Source organism: Sitophilus oryzae, unplaced genomic scaffold (assembly GCF_002938485.1).
Source record: "Sitophilus oryzae breed Bouriz unplaced genomic scaffold, Soryzae_2.0 scaffold_1657_pilon_pilon, whole genome shotgun sequence".
NCBI classification, from domain to species: domain Eukaryota; kingdom Metazoa; phylum Arthropoda; class Insecta; order Coleoptera; family Curculionidae; genus Sitophilus; species Sitophilus oryzae.
Window position 1 is genome coordinate 1141996 of NW_022146344.1, and position 16826 is coordinate 1158821.

The 16826-nt window shown below is 33.6% G+C and overlaps 3 protein-coding genes across 7 annotated transcripts in view; 2 read left to right on the top strand and 1 right to left on the bottom strand.

The window, feature by feature from the left end:
* Positions 1 to 7641, bottom strand: part of LOC115880771 (ubiquitin-conjugating enzyme E2 R2) — a 32135-nt gene extending 24494 nt beyond the window's left edge. Inside the window, exons 1-2 of the mRNA XM_030898054.1 lie at positions 7111 to 7641; positions 6880 to 6966 (exon numbers count right to left, since the gene is read on the bottom strand). Of these exons, the coding sequence (XP_030753914.1) occupies positions 6880 to 6966; positions 7111 to 7290 (267 nt within the window). The 5' untranslated portion in view covers positions 7291 to 7641. The remainder of the gene's footprint in view (positions 1 to 6879; positions 6967 to 7110) is intronic.
* Positions 7642 to 8070: 429 nt separating this feature from the next.
* LOC115880744 (m-AAA protease-interacting protein 1, mitochondrial) lies at positions 8071 to 9174 on the top strand. Its single transcript, XM_030898023.1, has 3 exons — positions 8071 to 8490; positions 8553 to 8717; positions 8824 to 9174. The coding sequence occupies exons 1-3, from the start codon at positions 8119 to 8121 to the stop codon at positions 9094 to 9096; spliced, it is 810 nt and encodes a 269-aa protein (XP_030753883.1). The 5' UTR covers positions 8071 to 8118; the 3' UTR covers positions 9097 to 9174.
* Positions 9175 to 9575: 401 nt separating this feature from the next.
* Positions 9576 to 16826, top strand: part of LOC115880742 (CREB-regulated transcription coactivator 1) — a 53553-nt gene continuing 46302 nt past the window's right edge. For 3 of the 5 annotated variants that reach the window (XM_030898018.1, XM_030898019.1, XM_030898020.1), the window contains exons 1-2: positions 9578 to 9969; positions 13925 to 14110. In XM_030898018.1, the coding sequence (XP_030753878.1) occupies positions 9862 to 9969; positions 13925 to 14110 (294 nt within the window). In that variant the 5' untranslated portion in view covers positions 9578 to 9861. Of the gene's footprint in view, positions 9970 to 13924; positions 14111 to 16826 lie in introns of all 5 variants that reach the window. The other 2 variants (XM_030898022.1, XM_030898021.1) reach the window with 2 other exon arrangements.

Here is a 16826-nt window from a genome sequence, read left to right on the forward strand (position 1 = left end):
GTTAATGTTCGGTTTTGGTTTTGTTTTTGGTTGTTTTGTTTTGTGTTAGGTTCGAGATTAACCGGGTAATGTCGATATTAACCGAATATCGGACCTTAACCGTAATATACCGGGTGCGTCTCAAAAGTGGCTCACCCCTATAACTTTTTTATTTTATCAGATAAAAAACGAGATTTGGTATGTTAGTATATGACATAAATTAGAATGGATTAGAGTATTCAATTGTTTTTAGTCACTTCCCTCTTCACCAGAAATGACTACAAATTTTTATTTTTAAACGGCACCTTAGGTATTTTTTTACTTTATTCGATAGAAAATGACATTCTGAATAGAATGACATATCATATGTCAACTTTTGACATTTTTGCTTAAAACAAAATTGAATTTTTAAATTCAATCTAGAGTGTTAAAAATACTAATTTTTAATCAAGGAGCTTTGGAAAAATAAATTTGATAGTCTAATGTTATTCGTGTTTCGTCCTGGCCGGTTTAAAAATGCGTAAATTGTATTTTTAATCATATTTAATTTTTTTTCAAATGGAACGAGGGTGGCTCATTAGCATATTTGGAAAAAGCATTTTTTTGCGAATAATTTGGTACCAAACACTTGGTATTTCAAGTTAAATTGTCGTTATGAATCAATCGCATGTTGCAATTTCAAATAAACCATATTCAAAAATGTCGAAAGTTGACATATGATATGTCATTCTATTCAGAGTATCATTTTCTATCGAATAAAGCAACAAAACACCGAGGGTACCATTTAAAAATCAAAAGTTATAGTCATTTCCGGTGAAACAGGAAGTAACAGAAAACAATTGAATACGTCAATCAATCCTAATTTATCTCATATATTAAGTGAGCCACTTTTGAGACGCACCCGGTATATACTAGTGATGGGATAACTCGAGCGAAAATTTGCTCGAGTACTCGATTATTGAAATACATGCTCGATTATGAACGAGCGATGCAAGTGACGAGTTACGAGCGACGAACGCAAGCGATTCTAGAATGAAATAAAAAAGTAAAAAAAGTAAAGATTTCAGTTAACGTCTCCTTTTTGCTGCCAGGGCTAACCTGGACGGGGCCTACTTTGTTTACGCGGAGTCCGAACCGCGGTCCTCGGCCATATCATGGTCAATGGCGTACCGATTTGGCAAGTGTCTAAATCAACTCTTACTCACGAGATATCCGATCTCATCCATGATCAATGAGCAGTGTGTGTCAATAGATTTCACACTTTTGCCTTTATTGGGCAACAGCACGATACAGAGATTCGAACCGGTCACCCATCCATCCACTAGTATCGCCTTACGCCGCTTAACTTCGGTGTTCTAATGAGAACCGGTGTTTCGACGTAGCTGGGCCGTTGCCCTAGAATGAAATAAATTGAAATACGATTTTACTGTGACATACTCGATAAAAAGCCGAGCGAATTTTCTACATACATTGCAGGTAGCAACTTTATACGACGTCATCCATTGCGAATCCGAGTGACAAAATTTTCCGACCTACATGGACAATGCTTTGAAATAAACTAAATCAAGCGATCAGGCGAATCGCTCCTCGCTTGCTACTTGCCATTCATCACCGAAAGAATATGTGCTCTGCGCACGCAACTTAACTGCTTGACGTTAAGGTGCGTATTCATTATCCGTCGAACGAACGAACGAATGAAAGCGCGGTATATTTAGACGGGGACCGAACGCATGCGGCCGTTCGTTCGTTCGTTCGCTCGACCATCCGTTTCGAGTCGGTACATCAAAGGCGTTCGCGTCCGGTCTTCTCGTGCGGTTTATCGTACGGTTCTATCGTACGGTCCCCGTCCATACCACTAGCGAACATTCGTTCGTTCGGATAAAGGTGCGTATTCATTATCCGAACGAACGAATGAAAGTGCGGTATATTTAGACGGGGACCGAACGCATGCGGCCGTTCGTTCGTTCGTTCGCTCGACCATCCGTTTCGAGTCGGTACATCAAAGGCGTTCGCCAACAAATGCCTCCGGTCTTCTCGTGCGGTTCTATCGTACGCCGGGGACCGCCATACCACTAGCGAACATTTGTTCGTTCGGATAATGAATACGCACCTTTACGAGTACAACAAGCGACAGGCGAAAAACCGTATTTTTAAATACGAGCGATATTTCGCTCGAGCGATTACTTGAAACTCGAGTACTCGATATTAATCGATTTTTCCCATCACTAAAATATGCACCTACATATACCTCACCTCATCTATACATTCCATAGTATACCAATTCTACCTAAGCCTGGACGCAGACAGAAAGAAATAATCAGTTTTAGTCAAAAACGATATTGACTAAATATGTTTTCATATGAATTTGTTTCAATGCAAATTAAATGGGCTAACGCACACTGATCAGTCGCTAGCGTTAAGACAGGTTAAGTGTAAGTTCAAACACAAGTGTATTTTCAAACATGTTTGTTTTTAATCGCCCGCGTCTTTAGTCATCGCATGTCGAGATGGATGTAGATGGAAGTGCTGCTGACGTCACACGCAATTCCTTCCACTCTACGTAGCGTAGGTAGCCGAAGAGGAGATTAGAAATTCAATATACTAAAAAAGTTCGCAAATTTTTCATGGCTCATATTGAAATATTGAAAAATTTTTAGTTCATCCTCAATTAAATCTGGAAATAATGTGGATTCTTGCCAATATTGTGAACCTATAACTTTCGATTCTTTCTCGTGATTTCTTCTTCTATTAGCAATAAGCTCAATTATTTCTTGATCGTTGCCATTTATTGTCGAGAATTATTAAAAAACACGCTTATCACCGGGGACAGGACTCTGGAAGCGACTGATGAATAATTCTATTGGCAAATACGGGTGTAGTAGGGGCAAAAAGAAACAAAATAGCGAATAATGCGGCGCGTTCGATACGGCTCAGTGTGCGCGACAAGAAAAAAAAGTGCGATTCGTGCGGCGAGTGCGGCTCGCGCCGCATCGACCGAAAAAAAATATTGTTTGCGTTACTTTCAATGAAGGTGCGCACACTAGCCAGAGCAGCACGAATCTTATCGACGAAAATGCGGCCAGCATTGTTGGGCCAGAATGATTTTCGGTAAATGCGGCTAGTGCTGCTGACGTCACACGCAATTCCTGCCACTCTATGTAGCATAGGTAGCCGAAGAGGAGATTAGAAATTCAATATGCTAAGGAAGAATGCGAAGGAAATTCAATATGCTAAGGACGCAAATTTTTCATGGCTCATATTAAAATATTGAAAAATGTTTAATTCCTCCTCAATTAAATATGGAAATAATGTGGATTTTTGCCAATATTGTGAATTGTGAACCTATAACTTTCGATTCTTTCTCGTGATTTCTTCTTCTTCTATTAGCAAGGAGCTCATACTTATTTCTTGTTCGTTGTCATTTATTGTCGATAAATGATAAATATTAAAAAAAAACACGCTTATCACCGCAGACAGGACTCCGGAAGCGACCGATGAGAAATTCGATTGGCAAATACGGGCGTAGTAGGGGCAAAAAGAAACAAAATATCGAATATGCGGCGCGTTCGGTACGGCTCAGTGTGCGCGCCAAGAAAAAAAAGTGCGATTCGTGCGGCGCGTGCGGCGAGTGCGGCTCTGGTCAATGTGCGCGTACCTTAAGGCCCGCTTAGTCACAGTCACAGATCGAAAACATCTTTAGCCACGACCCGTTCTGTATCTGCTGCCGTACATATTTGATTGTAAATAGAACTTTTTCAAATTTTCAACAAATTTTGCTTCTCTTCGATACATAATGTTTTTAGAAAAGACAAAAATGTTTTTGCCCGAGACAATAACAATTTTGACTGTAACAGTTTTATTATTTCTGGCTTATTCCAAGGCGAACTTGACCCTGACCTGGCGACATGTGTCAAGCCCCGTTCTCAGAACTGCGACTGTCGCCAGCGACACGTCAAGAGGACCAATGAGATTTGTACAAAATTCAAACAGCTGTCAATTTTAAATTTAGTACAGCTCTCATTGGTTGTTTGAAATGTCAAACTGTGTAGCCAGCGACACGACGCAGTTCTGAGAACGGGGCTTCAATGTGACAATTAGTTTTGACGTAAGAAACGTCAAAAGTTGATGTCTTCCGATCACTAGTCTGTGCCGATAACCTCACACAGCACATTTCCACCAAAGTTTTGTGCGTGCGCTATTCGCTTGTAGATTGGCGGTAAATTCAAAAAGTTGTATTTTTTTCAGAATACAAAACAATTAGTCAAAACAATAGCTTTATCACAGGCTTTATTTAACATCCTCTTTTAACGGTTTAATGTTAAACGCCCTTTTAAGATTGTTTACATATGATTTAAATGTACTGAAAGGGCTTTTATTTAAAAGAGAATGTTGAATACGGGTGTAAAAAACTATACGATAATACAGGGTGTCCCAGGTAATTTTTTCCAATCCAAAAATTCAGAGACTGATAAAAACTGCAGTTCCTCAGATTCAACTTTTACATCATGAAGGTTTCTGATATGTTTAACAAATTCTTCCAAGGAAGGTGATGAATAAGTTTTGCACAAAGGGCAAATTTTGTGCTTAATATTTTTTCCTGGCAGTGTTAGAACCTCGGTTGGAACAGTACTGGCACTGGAATGTAAATTTTTTATATGGCTTTTTAAATGGTGTTTATACGAATATTTTCGGTTACAATGACTGCATTGATAATTATATGTAACTTCAACTTCAGGACGAGTTTCAGAATATTGGGAGTCAGCATGTTTTTGCTTAATGTGCCTTTTAAGGGTGTATTTTTTTTGTGAAGTATTTGTTACATACCAGGCACTTGTTATCACTTATCTTCTGTGGAAGGTTCTTAAATTCTTCCTGATGTTTCCTTTTAAGATGCGGTTTTAATGAGTCACTTCTGGCAAATATTTTTTTGCATACCCAACAAAATTGGGGTGCCATTGGGGTTTTATTTACCTACTACAATCACAATTCAATACACAATATGGCATGGTAATTAATTGGTAAATTTTAGAGAACACTCAAAATCATAAGGTGAAAACAGTAAAAACACGGCCAAAGTAAAAAACATCAAAGGCCAACAAAAACATAATTGTGAACATTGAAGTTTTCATGTTTTCAAATGTCATTAATGTCAGTTGTCAAATTGGTGGAAATGTGCTGTGTGAGGTTATCGGCACAGACTCTAGTCTTCCGATCGCGACCGAATTTGGTGGGTAGGCTATGTGAGCGACAGTACACACCATGGGTGCACAAGGTCCCACTCTGTAAAGTTGGATACGACGTTTCGTTTACATCTTCATCAGGGTGGGACTAAGTATTTGACATTGAAAAGAAATATGGGTCGATTTGGGCATGATTGGGGACGCGCTACAGGATGACGCCCTCGACGTTTCGAACCGATGCCTCTAAATGGACAAAATCATCAGGATTTTTCCTAATTATGAGTCGATTGGAACCAACCCCGCAGGTGGATAGAGGTACCCAAATTTCAAACTACACTTTTTCATACATGTCCTTCAAATCCTTCAATTTAATAGCTATTAATAAGTTTCACTTCAAACATGTGCACACACAATTTTTTTGACATTTACTTCTTTAAATGTCATATTTGACAAGTATCCAAGAGCAACAGGCTAATATTTCTTGTCATTTTTAACATCATTCAAAGCAAAAACCAAAAACTCAAAAAATCGCTTCCGCGATAGCTAATTTCACCCAAGGCAATAAATAAAAAAAAATCCCATATGATGCCAACTATCGGTGACATTGTCATTGTAGTATTTGTTGACTAATAAAAATAAAAGAATAGTTTAAAAAACAAATATTTTAAGATACAATTGGTCATACAGCTTATTTATATTATTATAGCCGGAAAAAAATTAGACGCGCACCTTTTCAGGTATTTTAATTATCATTTCATTGTTTAGATAGGATATTTACACATTTACAAAAGCTATTTAATGCTGCATTTTCTAATCATAGCGATTTACTCAAAAGTTCGTTTACCTCATCAGACAAAAGCTCTATTCCACATGTGCGCGCTAACCCAGCAAATTTCAAAAAACCGATGAATTCAACCTGCCGCTTCTTTTTTTGACATTTAATTTTCTTCATTTTCGATTTCCAACGGTATTATAAATTAATTGGAATCGTATAGATTCTGATAAACGGTAAAACACTTTTATAAATCGACAAATAAGTAGAGCATAGCCATGTAATTTTATTTTTGACTTGTTTCATTTTAAACAAATTTTGCTAAGAGAAAGTATGTAGTGGTTTGGCGAATGTTCGTTTTTCACTGTATAAATAATCATACTTTCTAGAAAACGTCGTAGAAAGTTTAATAATTAACCAGTAACTGTTTACTTTAAAGCAATTATGTAACAGAACAAGAAATAAATTACCATATTCCATATTCCTACTTAAATAATTAGAATTATTCAACTCTATGGAAATTACAGACTATTAACTACTAGTTTAAAAGAAAATTAACAGAAATGGAGCGCAATGCAATTGATTAAAGAAAGACAAACTAAAAGGTCAATATTGTTATTAATAAATGAATAGACGTACTTCCTGCAATTCATAAAGCACTTTTATGTAGACTAATGACCCAGGCATAAGTTACCTTGAAACTACAAATACGTTTATATGCATCTGATTCATTGGATACCTAAGAATTTTGTTTGTTCAGGTATAAATTTAGAAATACATCAATCAAAAAAATATCTATTAATTGCTTTGAGATTTTGAATAAATAATAATAATAAACCATTGTATCATAATATAATTTCATACTCAAAAAAGCAAATTTATATTGTACAAATAATGAACTGCAATTTTGGAATAAACTATTTTATATAATTAGAACTAAGAACTTACCTCATACACATTTGGATGCCATACTTTTGATAAAAACCTTATGGATGGAGGTGAATAAGGATAATCTGAAGGAAATCTCATTCTCGCCTGAAAGAAAACATTCGCTATATATAAAACAAATTACAATCAAAAAACTGAATTGGAATAATTTGGAAGAATTGATACTGAATTCACCCCCTCAGTATTACACAAAACAAAGGAAGAAATCAAGAATTTAAATACAATTCTTACCTTAAAGCAACCTCCCATATATAATGTGTCAGGGGGGCCAAAAATAGCGACCTCCCATTCAAATAAATTGTCCTCATTCACCAATTTCACACGAAACCCTTCCACTGGCTCCTCCAGAAGACTCTTATATTCCACTGCCAAAGCACGCAGAGCACTACTAGTGGCTTTTGTTGCTGCCATTTTTCACAATCACTACGATTGTCCAACAAAAAACAAGAATTAATTGTTAACAATGCAATTTCACTAGTTTTTTGTCCTAATAGTTGTTCCTCAAATAAATTCGAATGACGCCATTACAGACATTAAAATAAAAAAATAAATGTCCCTGTTAGTAAATTGCACTACAGATAATATGATTACTGAGATGTCGATTAAAATATGTCTCGTTAATCGAATCACAATAAAAGTAAGTAAAACAGAAAATAATCAACAAAAACAAAGAACTTCGTGCTACCACCCACAGCTTTCGAATTTCAACTCCGAAACCTCCGATTTCTGCGAAAACTGACTGATGAAAACTGAAAACTGAAATGGATATTTGGAATAGTGGCGCTGGCATCGCTATACAAATATATGTATCTCTTTCTTGCATTTTGATAAAATGCCAAAATCAGCTGAATGATTTGTCTTTCTCACTTTTAAATGTCAATATTTAGTTTTTCCTAGTTTTTCCATTGAGTTTTTCCATAGATTTATAATGTCTTTGAGTTTTTCCAAAAAGATATGTTATGTAGTATCATATATAAAAAGTATATGATCTAGATTTTTTCAATTTGTAAAAAAATATACACAAAAATTAAATTACTTAAATGCGCTTTTACCGCGCTTTGCGATCCGTCTTGCTAAGTAAACTGAATAACAGTTTTTGTATTTTATTTGAGAGATTTTATTTATAGTTTGAAAATATGATTTTAGTAACATTTATGTTTTGTATGTTATCCATCTTGAAAACTGACATTGTTTAAATTTGACATTGACAAGCAAAAAATGTAATTTTTGTTTTGAAAAATGAATATTAACCTTATTAAAGTTGTTCAAAATTTAAAAAATTGTAATAAATTCATAAATAAGTATGTAAGTTATAATAAATTATGTAATTTAAAGTGTATACGCCACAGCAGCTCCTTAACTAGTCTGACGACGTGTCGAAAATCTATTAAAAATGGAAATATACCCAATTTGTCAACAGAAAGGTGCTATTGCGAAAACAAGAGTCCAGAAAACAAATTACCTCCTTTAATGAACATTTCGCATATTGTGTGGCCTTCTATATTTAAATCTTTTAGAAATTTGTTATTAACTACTTTTATAATTAAGCCTTATTTTGATCCTGAATTTAAAATAAATGATTTTGTTAATGGTTCAAAGAAAGCAGTTGAGGTATTGTGTTTGATAATGAGGTTTATAATTTTATTTTTATATATATATTTTTCGGTTTTTAGGTTGTTTCACACAAATTAGTTGAAAGTAGTCTAGAGGATTTAAATGGATTGGTTACAGAAGATATAATACCAGATTTGCAAAAAGCATTATCTTTAATGTCTGTAAGCCAACGAGAACTTTTGGCAATTAAAATGGAAGATATTTACTTTGCATTTCCTTATCAGGTAGTTATTCTTAAATATGATTTACAGTGATTAGGTAACTAACCATTTCTTCCATACATTTACAGTAATTTAGTATCTGTTTTATAAATAATATCACATGTTTTAGATAGGAGTTATTTTTAATGATGATAAAGGGTCAGAAAATCAAAAAAGGTTTGTGGAGATTACAATGGTTTATCATACACTCAAAGGTTTAGCAGCAATGAAGAGTTCTGGTGAAGAACCACCATTGAATGCTGGATCACTGCCTGAATATCAGGGTAGAATATCAATTTCCAACTATCGTTTTATCAAGGAATTTACCAAAGGAGTAGACAGTGACTGGACAGTAAATCTGTTGAATCATTTTCGGCCAATTGATGACATCAATAACTTATAGATATCTAGTTATAAAAACATTACATAAGGACTTTACTGAGTTATTTTAAAAATTAAATACAAGTTTTACATAATTAAACAGTAATATTTGTAAAAAGAAGCCTATATTTTTAAGATCTGAGGATTTATGGCATCATTATGAATATATAGTATCTATATACCTATTTGCAACAAATTTAGCTGTTTAACATTTTTCTCTAGCTGCATCTTTAGTGTAAATTTACAAGAAATGTAACTCATTTTTTGTATGGAATTTACTAATTATATATAGCATAAAATCTTGGATCTTAAAAGAATAGTATATAAGTTAGTTAATAGAATTTAGTTCGGTACAGGTTCGGTATGAATTTATCGTAATTTATCAAATTTTTATTTGGCCTAAAATTTTTTATCAATATCAATTATAGTTCTTCAGTTAATCGCTACGTGATGCTACTTGTTTTATTACTTACATTTATGCAACCAAATATACACTGATGTTATTCCAAAGATTCCAATCCTTGAAAAAACGTGAGAACGCAATTTTTTATAAAACTTTGCTGGGAAAGTGAAAGAGATTGAAGTTTGAGATATTTACAATGTTACTGGAAGTAAGTAACAAATTGTTAACGATATTAGCAAATCCATTAAGTAAAAGAGAAAATAATGACGAGAAATAATAAAGAAAACTCCATTATCGATTGTGCCGACATATGAACAGAATTGACTCTCGCCTCTTTGGATAAGGAACGCGCAGTGCAGTATAGTGAATTTGTGTACAGCAATCATGGCGAATCCAAGAAAGTTTAGTGAAAAAATCGCACTCCACACTCATCGGCAGGCCGAGGAAACGGCTGCTTTCGAAAAAATTATGAAAGAAGTGTCGGACGTTAAGGTAAGCGAGATATTTGCGTAACCTCTAAACTAATAGCAACAAATCTCATCCAAGTACAACGTAAACAACATTCTTGTGCCCAGTGCTGCAATCGGCATAATGTTCTAATTACTTAATAATTTGCCAGGTTATTTTAGTCAAAGGCAAGACTTGGAGAAGAAGTATCAAAGTATTAGCTTTAAATCTTAGTTTTTACAAGTTTTATGACAATCAATAACTTTAAATACCATTTTGACAGAACAACACAACAACAAAATATACATTGGGGTAACGCGATTATGGAATAATATTATCTTAATTTTTACGAAAAACTTGTTTATCTTTAATGACCAGTAATTAGAATATTATTGGGTATTTCATTAATAAATAATGTAGCATGATTTATGTAAACAAAAACAAATTTTACTTTTTTGACAATCTTCAAAGAAAACTACAGAAATGGACAAATTAAATGAAAGGTGTATTATTATTTATTCTATCTATATTATTATCTTCGGTATGATTAGAATATTTGTAAAAAAATAACTTGATTAAAAAGTATTGATAATTTGATACAAAATATAACTTCTTAATCAATATTTTACTCTACAAAAATGTACTGTTTCTATTAAGGAAGTGTTAACAATGTTTTATTGAGTGGATCCATGCAATTAAATATCAATATAACAGGTCCAGGGTAATGTTGAAGGAATTTCGTATTTACAATAATTAGAGCTAAGTTTCATTAATAATGGTTGTTTAGTATTGGTGGCAAATTTGAAACAAAGGGTGTTTTGTTTGTTCTAAAAAGTGTATTTTTAGAGAATAGCTTGAGTGCCGCATGTTGGTAGGTAATTTAAAAGCTGAATCGCGCTAGGTATTTGGAATTGATTTGAAGTTGATATAAGCTTTGTTGTCCTTTTGTGTTTTAAAAATAAAGAAGAAAATATTTATAATGAATAGGTATATCTTTTGTAGAGTCTGTTAGTTTATTAATATTAAGTAATTATGATTTCATATAGGTATATTAAAAATTTTAATATTTAGGTAAACCTGTTTTCAGAATAAATCATGAAAGATTGTACAGGGTGTCAAAAACTCTAGAGTGGCCAGTGGCCAATGAGATCTAGGAAGCATAGACAGCATAAACTTAAATCTCTTGGAAATATTTGGATTTTTTGAATTTATGTTATTGGACATAGAATATAGAATTTTAAACTTTACCACAATAATTTCACCTCCTTCTCTTATATTTTCCGAGTCCCGGTGAACACTTGTATTTGGGACACTCTGTACATAGATAGGTACATATTTTTTAAGAAACTGTCAAGGTATATTGTGTCCAACATACCAGGAAATAGTATATATTTTGGTCAGGTTTTATGTTATTAAATTAACTTCTATATAAATCTAAGGAACCGTTATTGTTGGCCTTGAATTAAATTAGGATTTTTCTAAATAATTTAAACAATTCACATTACTTGCGTTGATTTTTTTATAAAAACTATTTTTAAATCAAATACAAACAATACTTTAGCAAAACCTTTATTAATTGTTATCAATAATTATTGGTGACATTGAGTAGAAAGTTTCGAAAAATAATTTATTAGAATTAAGTACAAAATTAATACCGTATGATCGAAAGAAAACGGCGTCAGCGATGACTATGAAATGAAGATCGCTGTCATTTTATATGCAAATTCATATGGGAAATGCCATCGATTGTCATTTCCCAGCCTACTGGACGTCGTTTTTTTCGATCATAGGGTATTAACTTCATGCGTAACAAACACCAAAATTGTAATCATTTTATGGATTGAATGATATGGTTTATGATATGAGATATTTCACTTATAGATTATGAATTTTGCATTATTCAATATTTTTTATCGAATTAATACCTTCAAAGTTTTCTGTGGATAAGATGTTGAATATGAATATACCCATTTTATCTACATTCACCAGCACGAAAAACGGGCACCTTAAAATTTTGTATATTGTGTTCTAGTGGACAGATTTTGATGATTTTTTCAGCAATTTGTAGCTAAATTATTTGACCTTTTAATATCTCTTTCTAAATTATAATTGAAAGTTGCCATCTGTCTATTATACGAGGGAAAACAAAATGTTGATATTTTGTTGAAAGTTTGAAACACCCTGTGGAGTATGTTAACAAAGCAATTAATTTAAAAATCGTTTTTTCATCTAGGTGTATCTTTTCTCGATAGTTCGTTTTTTGGTTCATCCCAATAGCTTCATCTTTTTGGAGATATTCGCTTTTGAAGAAGACACTAACATTTTTTCGTATTTTTTACATTAAAACCATACCTATGCTTTTGGTCTTTGTCTACAGATCTATCAGATAGTGTTTACGATTATGTAATGTCTGTCTTTAAAAAATCATATTATTAGTGTCTGTTAAGCAGTTACTCTAGCAGTGATGGTTTAAGTTCAAAAGTTGATCTCTACCATGATCAATTTTATTAAAGCAGCAATAGCCGATACTTTAGAACTTAAAACCATCTTTACTAGAATAAAAGTCAATAAACAATAATAATATGACTTTTTCAATGACAGTGGCATTACAAAAACAATAAACACTATTTTATGAGTGTGTTGATGAGGACCCAAAAGCCAAGACAAGCAATGCTAAAATTGCTGTAAATTGTTACTGTCTTATCAAAAGCGAATATCTCCAATAAAAATAAAGCTATTGAGATGAATAAAAAAACAAACTATCGAGAAAAGACGTATCTAGATGATAAAATGAAAAATTTTTAAATTCCTTGCTTCAACATACGCCACAGGGTGTTTCAAACTTTCACCAAAATATCAACATTTTGTTTTCTCTCGTATAATTGGCAGACGGAAACTTTTATTTTTAATTTAGAAGGAGATACTAAACAGCCAAATAATTTAGCTACAAATTGCTTAAATAATCATCAAAATCGGCCAACTAGAACTTAGAACAAAATATATCTATAATGGTGCGTTTAGACTTGAGCACGCACGCACTGATCCTCCGCGAATGCTCAAGTGTAAACGGCTGTGAGCGCACGCTCACTCTGAATCTGTCTGTGCGCGAGCAACCGCGAACGTCTGGTGTCGGTTTTTGGTCCGTACTCAAAGGGATTTTATGTGTGCGCGAATGCTTAGTTTGCACCGGCGATTTGTTTTGTCTGCGTTCGTGCGTGCGTGTGTGATTTTTTTTCGTTTTGTTTATTAAAATTATGGAGTGCATCAATGAATATTCGTTATTATTAATTGAAGAATAATGTCAAGAAAAATGGCGCATCCGCCAGAAATTAAAAATGTATTACTGGTTGCCTGCACAACCGCAACGTATCCGCCAGAAATTAAAAGACTTTTTCAGGCGCCATCTTTTAGTCAAGTCGAGAAGTAAGGGAATCAGACAATAGAATTGTCTGGTATGAAGAAGTACGCTTTCTAAAATTTGTATCTTTTGTTCGTAAATTTTGTAAATATTCAAAGTCGGGTCTGGTCATTCTTGTAATGTTTTTGAACTTATCATAGCCCTCCTTAGACACTACGTTGTTGCAGTAAATTATATCGATTTCTAAAAATTTGGGTTTGCCACCAGCGACGATGTTTTCGATTTTTTTCCTTTTTAATAATTAAGCTGTGCATCGCTTGGTCGTCCATTATTTTCGCCAACACAACTCTGCTGTGCGCGCACAAATGGATCACTTCATTCGTCGAAAAATAAGTTTTTAATTTGAACGGAGCCGAGAGCGCGAACGAATACCGTGCGCGCACGCTCAGCTCGTGCGTGCTCAAGTCTAAACGCACCATAAGACTTCAAATACATCAAAATTTTAAGGTGCCCGTTTTTCGTACCGGTGAGTGTATATTCCTTGTAATAAAAATCAATTGATCGAAAACATCGATTTTTTGATATATCGATAGTTATGGACGTCCCTGCTATATCGGCATACCGATGTGAGTGCTGTTACAGGTTGGTTCGCCTCGCATCGACTGCGCTGCTCAAAATAAAAATACACTGCGCATCGGACCTGCGCATCAGGGCCCAGGGCTCGGCACTTTTCGGGGTGGTTCGTTGCCCGACGTGTCAGCTCCCCGTCCAGTCGTCAAAATGGCGCCGTCGACAACGACTGTGCACGCTAGCGACTCGATTACCAAGGTGACTTAGTTTTTTTCCTGAAATGACTGTTCCGTAGAGAATTAAGGATTACTAAATTCTTGTATTGAATCAGAAGCGATATTTTTACTGTCCATATTATGGACTGGCAGATGAACGAAACGTGTCACTTCTTATTCAGTGCCCAACTGGTTTTTGCTTGTCCGATGTTTATAGGATATTCTGTTTCGTTTTTATTGTCATTTGTAGATAGCTACGCATCTGCACGATTTTGTAATGATCAATAGATCTTTATTTTTTACAATTTATGGATCTTTTATTTAATTTTCGTGTAGACGTTATGTTAAATTTTTGTTCTTCTTTTTGGTTCTATTTAAAAACGTTTTGTCGTTTCAATTGTTGCTGTAGATAGCCGGGCATCTGCATGATTTTGTAATGATCAATAGATTTTTATTTTTTCAATTTGTGGATTTTTTGTTCTTTCTTGTAGTTTTTTGTTAATTTTTGTTGGTTTTATTCAAAAACTTATTGTCATTTCAATTGTTTCCGCAAAGGCAACTGCATGAATCGAATATCTGCAATGGTCTATATCTGTAGGTCTTTTATATAAACTGTAGCGTGCTAAAATCATACGACGCGGAGGCTCCATGGATAACGACAATTTGTATTGAAATGAACTTTTGTGAGCTTATGTAGGTTAATTCAGACCATTTTTTTAAAAATATAGCAATTTATACAGAGTTACAGTTAACATTTATACAGTGGGTATACACAGTATACAAAGTTGTGTTTTTATAATATCCTACATATTATTCGATTTTAAGATTCCAGAAGAAAAATAAAGAACATATTTTAAATTTCAATAAACGCTACCTAAATTGGAATATACCCGGTATAGCCCAATATGTAGTTAAAATTACTATTGTACTATAAATCAATTTAAAACTTGACCCAAAAAGTTATACAGGGTGAGACAAAATTTGATCATTGGTCAGCTTTAAAAACAAGTTACTTCTTTTATTTTAAATCGAACACCCAGTATATTATTCCGATATTCAGTGGAGAATTCATGTCTTTTCAAAACACTGTTAAGGTTGCCTACCCCTCAAAGATTTTCCTAGATATTTTCATTTTTATGATTTAGTGTGGATCTTTATTATTTGATAGAAATCTAGGCGGCTGTGATATGCCTGACGTTAACTAGTTATCATTTTGTGCTATATAGCTAAAACAAAACAAATTCTCAGAAATTTGCCGAAAATGAAGACTTATTTTCAATTACAGAGATAATTGATTTGATTCACTTAATTGGTGACTGCAGTGTGCATTAACCAATTCATAGAATGCTTAAATGCACCTGATTTTATCTATTCTGGTTTTTTTTATGGGGATATGTTAAAGACAGTGTTTACAAAACTCGACCAACTATTATCGACATCATGAGAGTAATAAATGTGGCTGCTTTTCGAATTAGACCACATTGACCACATATGCTTCAAGATCTTTTGAAAAGAGAATTATTTTATACAGTGTACATACAGTGTTTTATACAGTGTACATATACAGTGTGCATACACCCGGTAATATGCTCCCAAAATTTTATTTTGATACAAACTACCGTCCTCCTTGGAGCCTCCACGTGGTATGAAACGCGCCACCCTGTATATTTTTTTATTTTTGTTGATTATTCTATTTTCTTAAAGTCGTGTATGTTTTGATCATTTTTTCGATGTATAACAAGTATCCACTGAAAATTACAATTTACTATCAGCCCAATATGTATGTACTGATAATTACTTTTTTTCATTAACACTACTTAATTAGGTTAAGTAACGATACCGCTATAGAGAGCATATTAGCGCATTATCTCATCTAGATTACGCAAATATAGAGTAAATGAATAAATAATAAGAATATCCAAGCCTGTCCTACACAAGAGATGGTTAATTATCCTCGAAATTACAGGGAACGATGACATTATGAAAAGAAATTTTCTCCAAATCGATATTTCTAACAGCGTCTTTTTTAAGCTATAAAAACTTTTTATAGCTTTATAAAAAGTATATTTTTTGTATTTTTAATTATTACTTAAATATTTTATACCGGGTGCGTTTCAAAAGTGATAAAAAAACGAGATTTGGTATGTTAGTATATGACATAAAAATTAGGATTGATTGACCTATTCAATTGTTTTTGGTCACTTCCTGTTTCACCGGAAATGATTCCAACTTTGGTTTTTAAAAGGGCACCCTTGGTATATTTTTACTTTATTCGATAGAAAATGACACTCGGTATAGAATGGCATATCATATGTCAACTTTTGCCATTTTCGCTTAAAAAATCGTATTTTAAATTTCAGTCTAGAGTGCCATGGCCGTTTTAAAAACACTAACTTTTAATCAAGGGGCCTTGGACTTGGAAAAGTAGATTTGATCGTATAATGTTTTTCGTGTTTTGTCCTGGCCGGTTAAATCATATCTAATCATATCTCAATTTTTTAAATGGATCAAGGGTGGCTCATTAGCATATTTGGAAAAAGCATTTTTTACGAATAATTTGGTACCACACACTTGGTATTTCGAGTCCGATTGTCGTTATGAACCGCATGTTGCAATTTCAAATAAACCATATGCGAAAATGTCAAAAGTTGACGTATGATATGTCATGCTACTCAGAATGTCATTTTGTATCGAGTAAAGTAAAAAATACCGAGGGTGTCATTTAAAAATCAAAAATTGTAGTCATTTCCGGTAAAACA

What these genes read in the sequence shown, in the direction of transcription:
- LOC115880744 (XM_030898023.1), top strand. Translation starts at nt 8,119, where the DNA reads ATGAATATTAACCTTATTAAAGTTGTTCAAAATTTAAAAAATTGTAAT. An exon ending in GTTCAAAGAAAGCAGTTGAG is followed by an intron (nt 8,491 to 8,552) that starts GTATTGTGTTTG and finishes TTCGGTTTTTAG; the next exon opens with GTTGTTTCACACAAATTAGT. An exon ending in ACTTTGCATTTCCTTATCAG is followed by an intron (nt 8,718 to 8,823) that starts GTAGTTATTCTT and finishes CACATGTTTTAG; the next exon opens with ATAGGAGTTATTTTTAATGA.